Raw genomic sequence first — 18,232 nt, forward strand, 5'->3', positions numbered from 1 at the left:
GCATGGAAAGTATTCATCCCATACAAGCTCTAATGATCTGCTGGTCTATGTCGATCTATTCTAGGGATCTGTCAAATCGCTCGAGCTCCCTCCCCCCCCCCCCCCCTCTCAGCTCCGCCTCCCCCCCCCCCCTCATCTCGCCTCTAACTCTGCACTTTGTTTTCTTATTATGTTCTTGTGGTACTAGCTGAGTACAAAGAAGTTGAATTCATGAATAATTAGTAGTCATATCACACAATTTTTTGAATGATTGTGGTATTTCAATGTATTTATTTGTTTTGGCTACCACTGAAGCAGTTCAAAATACATAAAGTTAATCTGTTTGATAAATCAATTTGATAAATCAAAGTCTTTCACAGTACTTTGTAGACAATAAGGTGATGATGATACCCCCTCATGCAAGGATAACTGCATGTATCTATTTATGTAGAACTATATCAACACTGCAAGATATATTTTTGAAAAAAAAAAACCCAATGTCCATCATTTTTAAAAGTGTCCCTTTGAGAAGCTTTACAACCTTTCAATGTGCGATTTCTCATATGATGTAGGGGTAAATATCATTGAAAACACATTTATGATTTTTTAAAAATCAATTAAGAAATGTGACCTCTACCCTGTCTACTACTAGTATACAATGTACAGGGAGTCTCGAACAGTGCGCGCGCACACAAATCCCGATACGGGACTCTCGCGCGGGATAATGAACACGCAGTACAATATTGTAGTAAACGCTACTCATACTACTAGTGTACTGTATGTATCGTACGGAATTCAAGGCACAAAGTTTACGCTGCTAGTGCGTGCTATCCTGCGTTTAGTCCAGTTTCAAGTAAAAATATACACGTTTGTCGTTAGCCATGGCGAAAAGGTCATCATCTTCTCACCCTACCGGCAGTATTCAAGATATTAAGAAAGTGAAAAATCCGAGTATGACAGCGTCAGAGAGCAAAGAAACTGAACTCTATTCTCTTCACGAAATGTTTGGCGTTATTTCCAGCCAATTAACTCAGCAAGATTTCAGTGCTCTAAAAAGTTTGTTCGTCGGAAGTCTCGTGAACGAAGATCGAGGAAGAATCAAACGCCCATCAGATCTCTTCTTTGCGATGGAAAGAGCTCGATTGTGCGATTCTTCGAACTTCTATGAGATTCTTAACGTCTTAAGGATGATTACAAGACACGATCTTATGCCATTTGTATCCCGACGAAAAAGAAGGAGAGGTAAGATTTTGGCTATGTAATGAAGAATGTAGAAAAAAGCACAGATCAACTTTGGTAGTCCGATATATTCAGATCTGTGTGGTCACAGGATAAGGCGCACTGCGCCTGGAGTTGGAAGGGTGCCCATCAACGCCCTCCCTGGCCATGACATGGCCTGGGTAGACAGTGCTGTGTGGGCAGAACCCGACATGCGTGTTGTGTACAAAAGACAGTGTGGGGTGTGAAATGCAACATCCAGCTGGAGTGCGTGTTACTGTTTTGTTTTATTTTTTTTTTTAATAATAGCATGAGTGGGTTTGCTGTCTGTTTTTGCTGCAATAACTTTTCTTTTTCTTCGGACTTCCGACCCGTGAGACTGAGTGAGAGTGACCACAATCAACTTGCTTGTGGATGCCTTGAGTTGAGTTGCTGATTTATTCTGTCACTTTCGGGGAGGTCTAGAGTAGTGGACCCAGTTTGCGGTAGGTTAAGGCCTTTTCAAGGGTATTTAGTAGTATTCTGGTAAAACGGGCAACAGAAATTAAATAATTTTTTTATTTTTATTTTATTTTATTGGAAGAGGTACCAAAAGGCCTCTTGACACTGCATCACAATTTTGTATGGTGGACAATTACCCTAGTCATAATAATCAATTTTATGCAGAAAATTTGCAACCACCAAGAGGACCCGGTTTGCAGCAGGGGGGTCCAGTTTGCAGCACCCCACACAAAAATGTCCCCTGATTTCTTCAAACACTAAACTTTTGCAAAAAAAAAAATTTTTTTTTGATGGTTCAACTAGTTTTCAGCATGTTAGAACACTTTATTTGGATTCATTATCTCGATCCTTCACGATTTCATAGTTTTTCAAGATCGCATGTATTTCATCAATTTCCACCCATTTTGACATGTAAAATAGCGCTATGTGTGAATCAAAATCCCTTAGGGGTGTCGCAAACCGGACCCATCCCCGACATTTTGGTCACTGTTGCAATCCTCAAAACTGACAGAGGAAATGAATTTTAGAATATTTAACACAGTTACACGAGGAATCCTTACCATGCCAGGCCTCTTTTGATAGTAAGATTTTGTATAAAGATACAAACAAGGGATGATGGTGGTTGCCTAGCAACAGGGCTAATCTTAACGTTTTGTTAAGAAAGACATACTTTTTTAAAAACTGCGTGACACAGACGGTTTAAATTAGAATTACATTTGTATGAAGACCATCATCCGAGTTATTTCATAATTCTGGTATCAAAAGAAAGCTCTTCAGTTGCTTTTCAGATAGAACAATTTAGAAAAAAAAAATACCCTTCTACTTTCGAAGATATGGTTAGATATTCCTTGGGGTGCCGCAAACTGGACCCCTGCAGCAAACTGGTGCCCCGACTCTAGACTCTAACAAGTTATGCGAGTCTTCAAAGGGTTCAAGTAGTTGCAGAAATAATCATCCAAATAAATACATGTACATAAATAAATGATCAATAAACTGACAAGTCCATAAATACATTAATGACAATAATAATGAAAAGTGAGTGCTAAGCAACTACTCCTGGACCGAGGCTTGTGTGGCTGTGATTTCTCTGCAATCCACAAATGAATTTAACGGATACCACCGGTATTGTGATCGGCACCTGCACCAAGGTTCAACCTCCCATGCATGCCAAGGTTTGATTGTGCGCAAAAGCACATAGGTTTCTACGTGTAGCAGGCAGTCAAATTTCGGATGGCATTGCAATTGTGGTCGAATGATGGGCAGCTTGCATTACTGTACATGTTTCTTTTTTTTTTTTATTGTACTAGAATGTAATTTATGTAAGACAAAGTAAAAAAAGAAAAAAGTAAAATTCAGTTTGTCCTCCAGATCTCCAGAGCTTGGAGAGAGATGATACACAAGGTCCTTACTAAAAGTTACAATTATTTTTTATTAGAAGCTGCTGCATCTGCCTACAGTACAATGGGCAACTGCAAACTAGCATGAGGCGCTAATAGCGTAGTTTTGCACCACTATAAAATTAGGCTACCATAGCGCCTTCCAAAATTCAACCGCCGACTTCATGTGGAAACCTACATGTAGATGCTTTTGCATGCGGTCAAATTTGGGCACGGGAGGTCGAACCTTGGTGCGGGTTTTTTTTAATGATTTTTAAGCGTGCAGAAATTAACCCTAAGGCTAAGCATTTCACAACCTGAAATACTTGCATCTGAGTCTCTGAATTCAGGTAAAAGTTGAATACTTGCTGCTAATTGTCCCCGCCGAACGAGTTCGAGCAGGGGACTATGAAACGGGCTCCGTACGTGTGTGTGTCCGTGTGTCCGTCCGTGTGTGCGTCCGTGTGTGATCAAAATCTTCAATTTGCTACTTCTCTGTCATTTATGAGCCAATTTTGATTCTGTTTGCTTTATATGATAGCACTACATGGGAGCTTTGAAACTTCTACACAGAATTTCAGTCGTGACCTTTGACCTTGACCTTTGACCTATATTGTACATTTTGCTACAAAATGCTACTCCTTCGCCATTTCTAACCCGATTTCGATTCCGTTTGCTTTATGTGATGGCACTAGGTGAGGGCTTCAAAACTTCTACACAGAATTTTGACCTTTGACTTCTTTGACCTTTGACCTTGATTTTTTGACCTATATTGTACATTTTGCTACAAAATGCTACTCCTTCGCCATTTCTAACCTGATTTCGATTCCGTTTGCTTTATGTGATGGCACTAGGTGAGGGCTTCAACACTTCTACACAGAATTTTGACCTTTGACTTCTTTGACCTTTGACCTTGATTTTTTGACCTGTATTGTACATTTTGCTACAAAATGCTACTCCTTCGCCATTTCTAACCCGATTTCGATTCTGTTTGCTTTATGTGATGGCACTAGGTGAGGGCTTCAACACTTGTACACAGAATTTTGACCTTTGACTTCTTTGACCTTTGACCTTGATTTTTTGACCTGTATTGTACATTTTGTTACAAAATGCTACTTCCGGCGGGGACATATATTACGCACCGCGTAATTTCTACTTTTCCTTGTTTTGACACTTTCTGCACATTTTGGTATGACTTCACAGCGCTGTTGTGTGCGTGTACAATTGAATGTATCATACCAACGGCTGGATTACCGTGTACGTGTACAGTATGTATCAAACTGGACTGACTGACTGCCTGCTTGAGTATAGCGCGCAGCTTCAATTCAAGAGGTCAAGTTGTTCCGTAATATGTAAAAGTGTCGTAAAGTGTTTTCTGTTGGACTTTTGAAACTAACTGTGCATACATCATGTTTAGGTTGTGAAATATTAATGGTTAGTTTGTACATGTTTGAAAGCATGCATGGTGCGAAATGGCCCTTGCATCCTAGCCCAATAGCAGCTTTGGAAACTTTGTAGTGGATACATGTTTACATACTTTAGGTTGTGAAATATTAATGGTTGGTTTGTACATGTTTGAAAGCATGTACTTTTGTACATGGTGCGAAATGGCACTTGCATCCTAGCCCAATAGCAACACGTAAGTACATTGTACATGGTCTTTGAAACCAAGCCAGGTTCATTATATGCATGTACGCTGGTGCGAGTGTGTGTGGAGACTTGTCCATTCACAACATACATGTACATCACACTGTGTACAATGTACGTTCTGATGTTCTCAACAGCACACACAGTATTACATAGTGGCTGCGTTGCAGGATTCTTGGCTTGTGGAATGACAGTGAATATGCACTATCAGAGATTCTAATACAATGTGTACATGACATCAGGATTGGTAGGTTAATTTCCAATGTTTTGTTTTTTGTTCGGCTGCTCAAAAGAGTAGTAAATATTTTTTTTAAAAGTCAATGTGGTTAATGAAAGAATAAAGATGCAAACGGGGACATGAAACCCAAATTTTCATTGGCATTTAAAAAAAAAAAAATGTAAGCAGCTTAAAAGAATTGACACAGAGTAAAAACTTGGGTGAGCATAATGCACTTGTCAATGTAATGACGCACCCCACTACCCCCGGACATGGGTGCGTCATGGTCATTTTTTGACTGACCACACGGGGTTTTTGACGGACACCACAGTCACTTTTTTGACGGACATAACGCTGCAAGTGACGAACACCACAGTCACTTTTTTGACGGACAACACGTTGAAAGTGACGCACACCTCGGTCACTTTTGTGACGGACATCCTCGGTACATTTGACGCACCCCCGTAAATACTGAAACGATTTTTGCATACGTTTTATTCAAGCAATTTCATTTTCTTTTGGTTCGTACACATACAGAGACTCCAACCCAAAGTACCTTCTGATCTGGAGATTCTCCCGACTGAAACCCCGAGCAAACGGGAGACTCAAAGTTGATGTGTGCGAAGCGCGAAATTCCTAGGGTTCTAGATGCTCTCTGGTGCTATCTAAGGCTTATTTTTTCAACATACGATAGAAATATGCAAGAAATCCTTTCCAACGGGAGACAAAGAGCCAGGGCGGGAGAAATTAAATCTCAAACGGGAGAACGGGAGATTTTGCAAAAATGGGTTTTCGGCGGGAGATCTCCCGACGAAAACGGGAGAGTTGGAGTCTCTGCACATAATTTGTAAAAGTTTCGGCAAGTTTCCCTTACCATGTAAGCACCGTATTGTCATTCACCGTACATCACGCTGCTGCTACGATATTCCGAACAGTAGTATGTATTCTGTGCATGCAATCCATACATGACAATCACATGTTCCCATATAACCATGTGTGCAGAATGCGCTGTGTGTGCGCGGCCATTGCTAGTGCGGTGGATGCATACTGCTGCAGCGCAGGTAGGTACACACCACGCCACGGCATTCATATTCCCGCTCGAGTACTGCGAAACTACAGCCTAGTCGCGGTACGTAGAGATCTTATTCGCACAGCTAACAGCGTCGCGCGCGCGCGCGTCTGGCCAGCTGGTCGGGCTATCCCGCGATCGAGCAGAAAATAGCATGCGGCAGGCAGTTCTGCTGCCGTTTCGACAGGAAAGATTGAACTAAGTTGTTACATCGCTGAACAGTCCCTGGTTTGAGATTGAGTATGCATGATTTCATGGGTTTGTTGGAGGGAAAATGTAAGGGGAAAGGGTGGCTTTTAAATTCTTTGCTTGCCAGATTCTGGCAAGCATTTTTTCCTCTTATTCCAAAACGCTTCCCGACTTTGATTTTCACTTGCCGCGGGAAAGCGCTCACTGTAATTTCACTCGCGGTACGTGTAAACACGGTAGCGTGCAAAAATGCGTGCAGTTTTCCATAGCCAAGTAACGTACCATGACGCACCCCATGGTTCAAAATAATGCGTGTTATTTTCCATAGCCAAGTGACGTACCATGACGCACCCCTCGGTCAAAATTTTGACCGACATTGATGGGATTTTGACGCACCCCTCGGTCAACAATTTGACGGACAAAGCTGGTAAAATGACGAACACCTGGGTCACAAATTTGAGCATAAGGACGAGAAACTACTTTTTACTTTCCGTACGTCCGTCCGCATTCGTTTACGCGATTACTTGAGTAATATTGACTGGAATTTTACCAAACTTGGTCCAAGTATAAAGTATGATAAGGCAATTACTTCATTAGATTTTGGATGAAATTGGCCAAAGGTCAAAGGTCAAAGGTCAAGGTCAAATCATGAAATTGTGTTCGTTTACGCGATAACTCAAGACTGGATCAAGCAAATTTCACCAAACTTTGTCCGAGGATGATGTATGATGGGACAATTACTTGATTAGTTTTTTAGTGAAATTGGACAAAGGTCAAAGGTCAAAGATCAAGGTCAAATCCTAAAATTTATCTGTTTACGTGATAACTCCAAACTGGATGAAGCAGCTTTCACCAAACTTGGTCCAAGCATGATGTATGATGGGGCAATTAGTTGAGTAGATTGTAGTGACATTGGCAAGAGGTCAAAGGTCAAAAGGGCAAGGTCAAATGTCAAAAATGTTGCTATATCCCCCATATCTATGCAATGCCTGAAGGTATTTTCTTGAAACTTAGTGTAGACATGTACTACTGCATAAAGAGTCTCCAGAGAGAGTTTCATGTCACAAGGTCAAAGGTCAAAAGGTCAAAGGTTAGGTGAAAATGCTACTGTTTCACTTTTCTCGCAAATGGTTTAATGTATCTTCATGGAAATTGGTACATACGCATGTACTGACTGGCAGGGAGTATCTAGGGAATGTAGGGGTCATGGGTCAATAGTCAGGGGATCAAAGGTCAAGGTCAACTCCTCAAAATTATACTATTTCCGTCATATAGTAGCAGGCCTCGAATTAACCGACAGCCACCGACGGCCATGGCCATGGCCGTCGGTGCCCCTCTCGTTGGTCGCAATGCCTTTTTTTCCTTGATCAAAGTTACGGCCAAAAAAAATGTGCCCTTTTTCTTGTGGCTGTGGTGCCCTTTTAGAATGAAAGTTATTATTTATGACGTATAATATGCCCTTTCTCAAAGTCTACACTTTAATAAGCTTGAACAACTTTCCTGATCTCAAATACCATACCTTCAGTTCACTCGCGTCCCAATATATCTGATTCAAACTCAAAGTATCTTTCCGAGATACAAGACGACTTGTAGAAGTCTACGTACATGTACAGGTACATGTACGCCCGACCGGCTTTTACCGTCCCGACTGCCTCCGCAGCGCAGCGGCCATAGAGTTACTAGCTACTGTAGGCAGCGGCGGGCCGGAGCAAGTGGTCGCAAGCCATGCTAAAAAATGCCAGGCCTGTCGGACGGCTGCGAGCATTGCCATCTCTCTTGCTCTGCATTCATGCCCGCATGCTCAAAGCAAAATGGCGCCGGAAGTGCTCCAAAGTGAGCGCGGCGTACGCGTTGAGAACGTACTGTATTACAGAACCTACATCGTAATGCGTATGGCCTACTGCCTAACGTCGTCTGCTGCGGAGAGATCTTATGCGTGTGTGCGCTGCTGGAGTGTAGCAGCACGGTCGATAGCATACAGCTCTATGGGGCATTCACATCACGTATAAACACCCAACATGCCCTTTCCAATGTGGCCTTGGTGCCCCTCTGACTGACCTAAGTGCCCTGGCCTCTTGGAAAAAGTGCCCTTTTCTAAATGGCCTTGCCCCTCCAAAATCCTATATCGAGGCCTGTAGTAGTATACGCAGTGCTTGCATTATTATTTTTAAAACTTGACATTGTACATGTATTACCTAATGGAGATTCTCTGGGAAATTTCCAGCCAGAAGGTCAAAGGTCAAAGGTTAAGAGTCAATGGCCAGGTTTAAATGCAAAAAAAAAAAAATCTATTTTATACTGTAATTCACTGTTTCTTCATACCTTGAAAATTACTCAATGCATAAAAGGGTTGTTCAGAAGTCAAGTAAAAATCCTCAGTTCCCCAATACATGTACCTGCACTCTTACAGTTATAGCAAACCTAGTTCAAGGAAAGTGAACATTCAAGATATTTCTGACAAACCTGTCATTTCAATATTTTGCCAGTTATGTGAAACTGTCATCACACATTGTGAAGACATTGTACCATACACCTATTGGGAGAATCATGCATTATGGCGGAGGCATCAGTCGCCATAGCGACATTTCTAGTTTTTTTTTTATTTGCCTGATATATTGATTGTACAATTGTGAGGTCGAGACTCTCTGTTTTCTAGATTATTGTAAATAATTTTTTCTTTTTTGCTCCACAGCATGTAAAATCAGCACGATACTGCAATAATGCTAAAAGTGTGTGCAATGGGAGATCTAGGAGAAAGAAATTAGATTAGAAAGTAAGCATACAAATGTGTGGCATATAGTGTAAAAGTGGAACTTGTACAATATTGTACATATACCACAAGGTAGATACTCTCATTTGCTAATTTGTTTTTGGAAAAAAAGAGTGCTTTCCCAGTACCGGTAAGTAATCGTACAGTTCATAATACTTCAAAGGGATTTTACCTGTCGGATAAGCAGACCTCCTCCAACTTATCATATCTAAATATTTGCATTTTTAAATGTTATTTGACAGCTGTTTCAGACCAAGTGGATCAATACCTTGACCAGTGTACTTCAGGGTCTGGCTTCAACTCACCATCAACCTCCACACCTGTGCCCTCCTCCTCAGCAGCAACAGAAGCTGGTCCAACTTCCAAGTCAACGCCATCTCACCCCACAAGAACTCTTTCAAAAGTTAAACCTCGATTTTGTTCTAGCTCATCTGCACCCTCTTCTTCCTCTGACTCGTCAACCCTCCCCTCATCATCGTCATCATCGGCACCAGCATCGAGTCGGAGACATCGAGGAATGGGGGCAGAGGAGCAGGGCCAACCAGATGGACAGCATTACCACCTTGAGACCAGAAACCCAAGTGGGCCTGGGCAAGAAGCTGCTGAGAGGAACTGTAGAGAGAGTACGTCCCAAGCTACTGGAATGCCACCAAGATCCCAAAGAACTGTTGGCATCTCACCAGAAGCAAGAGGCTTGCCTAGAGAAAGGCCCAAGCACACATGTGGTAATCTTATGAATTAATATTCATGAAATGATTGTCATGATGCCAGGGTACAGTTTTGAAATGGTTTGAAGAAATATGCAATTTTTGGCAGGGAGTTAAAGATCGACTTCCCTGAAAGACAATATTATTTTGATAAAAACTGTGTCATACTGTACATGTGAAAATGAGATGCACCACAATAATTTTGAGAGGCCTTACATGAGTACAGTTAATATACTGAATTACAACGTACTGGTACACGTATGCAGAATGCTACAATGTACATATATTTTCAAATCGTTGCAGAACACTTGACTGCAAAGAGAGTCCAGAAATAATAATAATAATAATAATGATGATAATAATAATAATAATAATAATAATAATAATAATAATAATGATAATGATAATAATAATTATAATAATAATGACAACAATAATAATAATAATAATTATTATTATTATTATTTTATTATTATTATTATTATTATTATTATTATTTTATTATTATTATTATTATTATTATTATTATTATTATTATTATTATTATTATTAACACATGCTAAATTGCACAAATTGTGGGGTCAATTCCAGTTAGGGTTGCGTTTGTCTGAAAATCAGTATTAGCAGTTCGTGTGAGAATTATCTGTATTGATCTTTACATTTGTACAGTGTTTTCTAGTGGGTTGGATGGTCAAAACACTTGACATCAGTCAAGACAAACTTTGATCTCTGTCTCATAATTTTTTTCAATGTCTTTCTAACAGTATCCATATTTGCATAGATCATACATGTACTTGCCCTAGTGTGTGCATAACTACAGACATCTGGTTATGTAGCTTTTAATACTCCATTCTGAATGCTCAGGCTGGGAATGTACCTATTAAAGTCCCATGATGTCAAAGTGTCATATATGGGAATATCTACAGTTGCAGTGAATGTTAACTATCAGTCATTACTTCATCTTGCCAGATATCAGATTACGTGTGCGAGCAGAGTACTGCTGTCATGATGGCGCCCTCATTGGCCAGATCCACTCCAATGAACGAGATCCTCTGCGACGGCAACTAGAACTTTTCTCTCAAGCAAGTGCCATCTTGAAGTCCCGTGACCTTGGCTCCATTGTTTGTGATATCAAATTCTCAGAATTGACCTACTTGGATGCCTTCTGGCGAGACTACATAAACGGATCTCTCTTAGCTGCACTGAAAGATGTCTTCATTACTGATTCACTGCGTGCTGCCGTGGGGGATGAAGCTATCAAATTGTTAGTAAATGTTGATGAAGATGACTACAGGGCTGGCAGGAGCAAGCTGCTGCTTAACTTGGTCAGTTGATGCAGATTTATTCACACTGACTGACTGACTGGCTTAAAGTCTGAGATTTTACTTGATGTGTTCATGGAATATGATGGATTGGAGAGACTTGAGATTTTTTAATTATTATTTACAAAATTGATTGCTTTGTTACAGGTAGGATATTGCTTACGTTAGGGCAGAAATGATCCAAGATATGCAATACTTACTCAAGAAACTGTCTAGTAATGGAAATTTCCATGTGTCTCCCTTGAATAGAATGAAGAATAATTTTATGAATGAAATGTATCATAGGCAGAGACATTTTGATGTGTTTTTTAATGCCTCCGCCAACGAAGTGGCCGGAGGCATTATGTTTTCGGGTCGTCCGTCCGTCCGTACGTCCGTCTGTACGTCCGTCCCATTTTGTTTTTGTCGATATCTCAAGAACTGTGTGGTGGTTTTACATCAAACTTGGTATGAGGGTATATCCTGGGGGGATAATACTTTGTTTGGATTTTAGGGTCACGGGGTCAAAGGTCAAAGGTCACAGGTTATTTTGTGAAAAGAAAAGGTTTAAGAAATTTCATGTTTTTCTCCATATCTCACAAATGGTTCAAGGTATCTTCATGGAACTTAGTACATATGCATGTACCGATGGGCAGTGATTATCTAGGGAAGTTGGGGGTCATGGGTCAAAGGTCAGGGGGTCAAAGGTCAAGGTCAATTCCTCAAAATATCACTACTTTCCTTATATTTGTGCAATGCCTGAAGGATTTTTTTTTAACTTGATGTATGCATGTATTACCCAATATATATTCTGTGGGAAGTTTCTTGCCAAAAGGTCAAAGGTCAAAAGGTCAAAGGTCAAGTGAAAGTGCTAGATTGCACTTTTTCCTCCATGTCTCGAAAGTAACTCAAGGTATCATCATGAAACTTACATATTTATGCATGTTCTACCTAACAGTGATTCTCTTTGGAACTGTGCGGTCAAAGATCAAAGGCCAGGTTTAGATAATACTATTTTACCATTTGATACTGAAAATACTTTTTTGCAATACCTTGAAAATTACTCAATGCATAAACTTATAAAAGGGTCAAAAGTCAAGTAAAAATCATCAGTTCCCCAAATGCCTGCACTCTGACGTTTTAATCATTCATCCGATTGAACCTAGTTCTAGGAAAGTGAACATTCAGCACATTTGTGGCAAACCTGTCATTTTAATATTTTGCCACTTGTGTGAAACTGTCATCACACATTGTCAAGACATTGTACTATAGACCTATTAGGAGAACCATGCATTATGGCGGAGGCATACCAGTCGCCGTAGAGACATTTCTAGTTTTTCCTGCTACTTGCGATATGCCAAAAGCTTCCATGCTTTTCCAAGTATCTCTGCAAAGTGGCTCAAAATTGTCAAAGTGCAGAAATTACTCTAGTGCTCATGGCTAGATAAAAAGTATTCATTTCTTATACTACATTGTCAGGGTTCCATTGCTATTTATTGTCATAGAAAATATGTGATAAAATATGTTTGGTGCATTTTCCTTCCACACAAGTCTTAGACAGCAAACATCCATCAGAAAGAGCTGTAATTTGAAAAGGGAAACAATCCCACAGATGAGACAGTCATCACTGTGAACATGCACATGCTATTAAGTGAGTTGAAAAAGCATGAAATTTTGTGATATCCAGGGCATATCCAATAAGCAGTGCTCACAGGCTCATGATTAACATTACAGCCACCAAGATCAACCTTATTGAACCATGGTGTACTCAAAACAAAATATGTACTCTGTGGACTTATTTGAAGAATTATGTGAGAATTAATCCAAGGTCCAATTCAACCCTGTCAAAGAGGACACATCCATTAGAAGCCAAAGTCCAAATGTGATATTTGGGACTGGTCTTGAGTATGTTGAAATTTATTTATGGCATATAATTGAGCTTGGCATGAGAATAGTTTAGTGATATCCATGGTGATTTGGCTAATGATACCAATAAAGCAATTTGCTGCATAGTTTGTCCATGTCTACATGGATGCAATATAAGCGGATTCAAGAGCAGAGTGGGAGTAACTTTTTTTCCCCCTTTTTTTTTTTTCATTGCAAAAGATCAGATATTAGCATGCCAGTGTCCAGCTTTCACTCATTAAGCCTGTGTTACTTTTCTGTGTTGGTGATTTAGATTTTGATGCCATTGTAACTTGCTCTAAATATTTTGAATTTCAGTATGTTATTCACTATGGCTCCCAGCTACTCATATTGATTAGCAGAGCCTAAAAATTTGTATGTAACCAGGGGCGGATCCAGGGAGGACCGCAACCGGCGCAGGCCCCCCCCCCCTTTATTTTTTGTTGAAACAAAAGAAATAAAAAGAAAAAAATGGGGAGAGGGGTGCGTGCGCCCCCCCCCCCCCCCCCCCCCCCCCCCCCCTTTAATTTTGTAAACGCGCCCCTTCTTTACAAAATTCCTGGATCCGTCCCTGGTAAATGTTGATGCTAAGATATCTGCTTCAGAAAGATGTTTGCTGTTGTTTTGAGTTGTTGTAATTGCAGTAATCACATCTGGAAGTGAATGCTCAAGGTGGAATTATCATTTCCCTACTGCTGGCACAGTAAGTGCAATGATTTCTCCGTAAAACAAGTGTAAACTTCTGTATAGAATACATCCTTGATATCTCTTTGGATGATGGATCAATTATCACTAGAAATTAGAGCCATGGTGTCTGATCCTTATCAGTGCAATGGAGAGGTAGGAAAGAGTGTTTGTGAATTCATGCTGTGGTTTATTGATTTCCCATTGCACATTGACACAAGAAGTATTTTTAGAATATTGAATGTTACATCCTATTTGATTTTGTGTTTTTTCATCAATATTTGAATCCGGGAAACACTGAAATCGAATTCTAGGTTCAGATGACAACTAGAGATAAATACACAAATCTTTTGAGATACGGTCTATTGAATGTTTGTAAGAATTGAATGTTGTGATATTTAAGTGATTCAAATATAGCCCAAGGTAATTTAAAAGCAAGTTTACAGCTTGTTTCCACAACATAGTTCCACACCAGGCAAAATTGTTACTTTGATTTTTGTGTCATTTAATGATTTTTTTTTTCAATCCTAAACATAGGACGACCCGAAATTGGGGCAGTGGGTTTTGCTTTTTGTCATTGAATCTTAATTTCAAAGTCAATATACTTATTTGAATGTAGAATAACATTACAGAAGTCCTGTCAAATTCAGGCAGTTTCACATAATCAATTAGTGAAGTGTGTTTTTCACACAGGCTATCTGTAATGATATGTGGTGCAATGTTTTTAGTCCAGTACAGGTGTATTATACAGAAGTTCTATTGTATCCCTTTAGGTTTCACATAATGACTCCTGTAGATTGCTCCTGGAATAAACACACCCTATAGACATTACACTATAATTATATGTAAGTGACCCTTTGGTTAAGTGAAGAAGAAATCACAGTGCAGTATATCCGCTTAATTTTCTTTTAATGCTCAGAATTTTTCCCATGAGGAAAGTTGTTTTGATATTGAGCAAAAATGAAGGCAACTGCTTCTTTCATTTTTGTTGTTGACAAGTGGCAAGATATTGTGCCCATTTGAATGACAGTCAAGTGATATACTGTGATGTGGGCAATGTGACTTTCATTGTATTCATCATATCTGTGTCCTCAAATATTACCATGTGTGAAAAGGAGGAGAAAAAAAAAGAGATGAAATTAGCAAGAGATTGTGTGGACTGCCCTGGTTTGGTCTTGCACGCCTCCAAATTTGGGACCTGATGCACTCATAGTGGCATGCTTCAGACTATGAGACTGAATGTCCCTGAGCAGATGCAATCCAGACCATGACTTGGTGTGGTCTGAATTGGTTTGTTTTGCTTTAGCATGGTACATTCTGGCATGGTTTGTCTTACTTGTAACTGAATGCAGTCAATGACTTTGTTTTCACAAACCTTCGTCCACTGTATGTGACCCGTCACAATGGCAGCGTGATAAATGATAATGATAATGAATAACATTAAATAGCGCTTAATATTGATTCTGAGCGCATCGATCCGGAAAAAAAAGAAGTATGACATTGAAATAAAATACAGCATTATGTGCATGTACAACTTATAATATAACAACAACAGCAACAACAACAACAGAATTAAAGATGAGTAAACAGATAAGTTTTCAACGATGACTTGAACTTATCAACATTTTCAGCACTACAAATATAGAGAGGGAGTTTATTCCAAAGAGACAGGGAAATAACAGAAAAAGCCCTATCGCCATTGTGGGTACAGGTGTGGGGACCATGGGATAGTTGGAGAGTGGAGGAAGAATGAAGAGAACGGGTTGAAGTGGAGGAGCGTAAAGAAATTAAGTCTTTAAGATAAGATGGAGCAAGATTATTACATATCATGTAAACAATAAGGAGGATTTTGAAGGTGATATGTTGATGTATGGGGAGCCAGTGGAGGGATTGTTACTGAACATTAATCTTTTGATGTTGAAAAATCAATAGCGATCAAGTATTCCAGTGATATATAAAGTTCACCACTTCCATAAACCATTATTTTTACAACATTCTGCTACCAGAGAAATCACAATTTCAGTTATGATGCAGTCAGTCATGCCGGAGATTTGACTTAAGAAAGCACACAAAGAAAGTTTTTATTTTTAAACCATTATTAAACTTTGAAATTTGCCAAAGATGTAATGAAGATATTGAATTGGTGATATGTAAACACTTCGAATTTCTCATCATTCAGCCCATCTACTGTATTTCAGTTTCCCTTGTTTGTCACTGTTTCCATACCTGTAACTTATCAGAGTAACATGGTGACTTGTCACACGTATAATTTTATTGCAAAGCGAAGGAAGAAAACACACTCCAGTGGCCATGGAGGCAAGTCTTACCAGCTAAAAGAATGCTGTCTTTAATGACATGCTAAAACTCTATGGTCACAAAATTTATTTTCCCACCTTCCCATGACTTTCATTGCAGGCCTATTACATATTATGTCTTGAGTCTCATTTTAAACCGTCATTTAGGAGCTAATTTTCCAGAGCTGGATTATGTTTTAACTCTACTGACTACACTGTAATATTCAAACTGTTGGAGATGTGTTGTCAATCACCAAATATCGGTCTTTAAAAGAAGTTTACTTGGATAAGGGAAATTATTCTTGAGCTGATTACTGTGTGTATTATGTCCAACAAATTTTGGGTAGTTTCTATAACAGTACAGTAGTTTAAACGGCACAAACTACATGTTCTCTTCAAAAAACGATGCACAAAAATAGGAAGGTAATGTCATTAACACCTAATCCCACATGTTTGGATATGAAATTTGCTGTTGTTTTGTATTGTGTAGCTGTTAATGATTTTCATATTTATTTCCCTCGATCCCCCAAAGTGACTCTTTTGCAGATGACTCATGTTTAGTCCAGAATAGACTAATGGCAAGGAACTCACACAACTTCTTGTTGGTGAAGCACAGGAAATAAATTCTCAGAGTTATGGTTAGTAAAAGTGAAGATCTGACAATGTTCAATAAATACCATATTGGGAGCCTGAGGGTTAATGAAACTTAGCCATGGGCAATACTGGCAGGGTATCGAGAGGTATCAACTGTACCACTCTGATGTGTGAAATTGTCTTGGAGATACTGTTATAATAATATAAGCTTTCTTTTTTAAGACTCACTCTAGCATTTTGACAATGCCTCATGGCTGATGAATGAGACGTACTTGCCACACTGAGTATTGCGTAAAACGGGTGAATGTGAGACTGAGTGGTGCAGCCACAAAGCCATTTAAAACATCTTTTTTTACTGCTCCTTCATGATGTACACGATACATGAATTATTGACATTTAGTAGTCAATCTGCAGTTGTTATGCCAATGAATCCTGTGTCAATGCAAGTAGCATTGGCAGCTACAGCAGGCAGCGTAGGCTGGAGGGATGAGCAAGCCACTGATACGCGCACTATTTATGCATATTAATTATATGCTGACATCACTTGAGCAATGCGGTAGCTGATTGGCCGCTACCTTTTTGGTAGCAAAACGAGAAGAAACCATGTTGAAAATAAGAAATTCATGTCAGGTTTCAAAAAAGCCTCGTGGCTGTGCCACTTGGTCTTGCATTTGCTCGTTCAAGCGCAGTTAGTCTCTTCTCCAAGCCTCAGCCGTGAGACCTTATCAAAAGGCTAGATTCACTAAGACAATACATTTCATGCAACTGAGAAGAAGATTTTGATTAGCATGCTCACAAGAAACCTGTTTATTTAACTGTTTATTTCAGCCTGTATTCTGTACACATTCTTGCGGAGCATGCTTGTCTCTGTTAGCCATTAGTTTATACATGGACGTCATGCCCCTCATATGACAGAATATAAAGTGAACATTTTATATTGTTCACTTCATCTGTGCGCATGATGGGTGCTTCAGTTTGCCTGTTGAGAGCCCTCTCACATGAGAAGACAGGAATGTGTTTGCTATCCTCAAAACCTTGAAGGAAATCCAAGAGACTTGGGACTTTTAGAATTTCCTAATCACTTTGTCTCATTTTGTTGTCCTTGTGTGATATAAAATTGAGCCAGAATTGTACATACAAACTGTAGATCTGACTTCATTCAAGAGTAATATGAATGGTTGTGTATTCACATGTGTCAGAAAATGTCTCAGTTGTTAATAGACAATATAAAACTTTAAAAAAGAAGAAGCTGTGTCCTTTTGTAAGTAATGGGTATGCTGTTACAAAAATGACATTCTGTCAAGATGACCTTTATAAAACATCAGTTTGACAGTCTTGTGATTATTATTTCATTGCATCATTAATGGGACAGATAGAGTTAATAAATTGTTCCTCATATTGTCACTTCCTTTCCCAAACTTTGGGTTTGCTTAGTGTTAAAGTTGAATCAGAGGAAAAGAAGAATTGTATGCAAGATAACTGATACCATGCAATAAATATGAAATGTGCATAGAATTATCATTATAGATGTATTTCACACAAGGCCTGTTACATTCCTGACTTGTTGAGTTTAGGTGTCTTGAAAACAAAATGTAAAAGGGAAAGAAACGAAATAATGCATTTGTTCTTGTCTAAAACAGAAATGAGAGAAGAGGGAGAGGGAGAAGGAGGGAGAGAGAGGGGGGAGAGAGAGACATACTGAGATGGGGAGAGATTTTAAAACTTTAGAGATGTGTGACTTGACAAAACATACAATTCGTACTTAGAGATGTGTACATCGT

The 18,232-nt window shown here is 39.4% G+C and overlaps 1 protein-coding gene across 1 annotated transcript; it reads left to right on the forward strand.

The window, feature by feature from the left end:
- Positions 1-860: 860 nt before the first annotated feature.
- On the forward strand, positions 861-11,498 carry LOC139738881 (death effector domain-containing protein-like). Its single transcript, XM_071649509.1, has 3 exons — positions 861-1,221; positions 9,209-9,691; positions 10,643-11,498. Exons 1-3 carry the CDS (start codon positions 861-863, stop codon positions 11,005-11,007), a joined length of 1,209 nt encoding a protein of 402 aa, XP_071505610.1. The 3' UTR covers positions 11,008-11,498.
- Positions 11,499-18,232: the final 6,734 nt, after the last annotated feature.

The sequence above is a fragment of the Diadema antillarum genome, unplaced genomic scaffold (assembly GCF_040938485.1).
Source record: "Diadema antillarum isolate AM-2024a unplaced genomic scaffold, OU_Dant_1.0 seq00000770_RagTag, whole genome shotgun sequence".
NCBI classification, from domain to species: Eukaryota; Metazoa; Echinodermata; class Echinoidea; order Diadematoida; family Diadematidae; genus Diadema; species Diadema antillarum.

Bases quoted from the DNA above. Each gene is read 5' to 3' on its own strand.
- LOC139738881 (XM_071649509.1), top strand. From the start codon at position 861: ATGGCGAAAAGGTCATCATCTTCTCACCCTACCGGCAGTATTCAAGAT. The intron at 1,222-9,208 runs GTAAGATTTTGG...GTTATTTGACAG, and splicing joins CCGACGAAAAAGAAGGAGAG to CTGTTTCAGACCAAGTGGAT. The intron at 9,692-10,642 runs GTAATCTTATGA...TCATCTTGCCAG, and splicing joins AAGGCCCAAGCACACATGTG to ATATCAGATTACGTGTGCGA.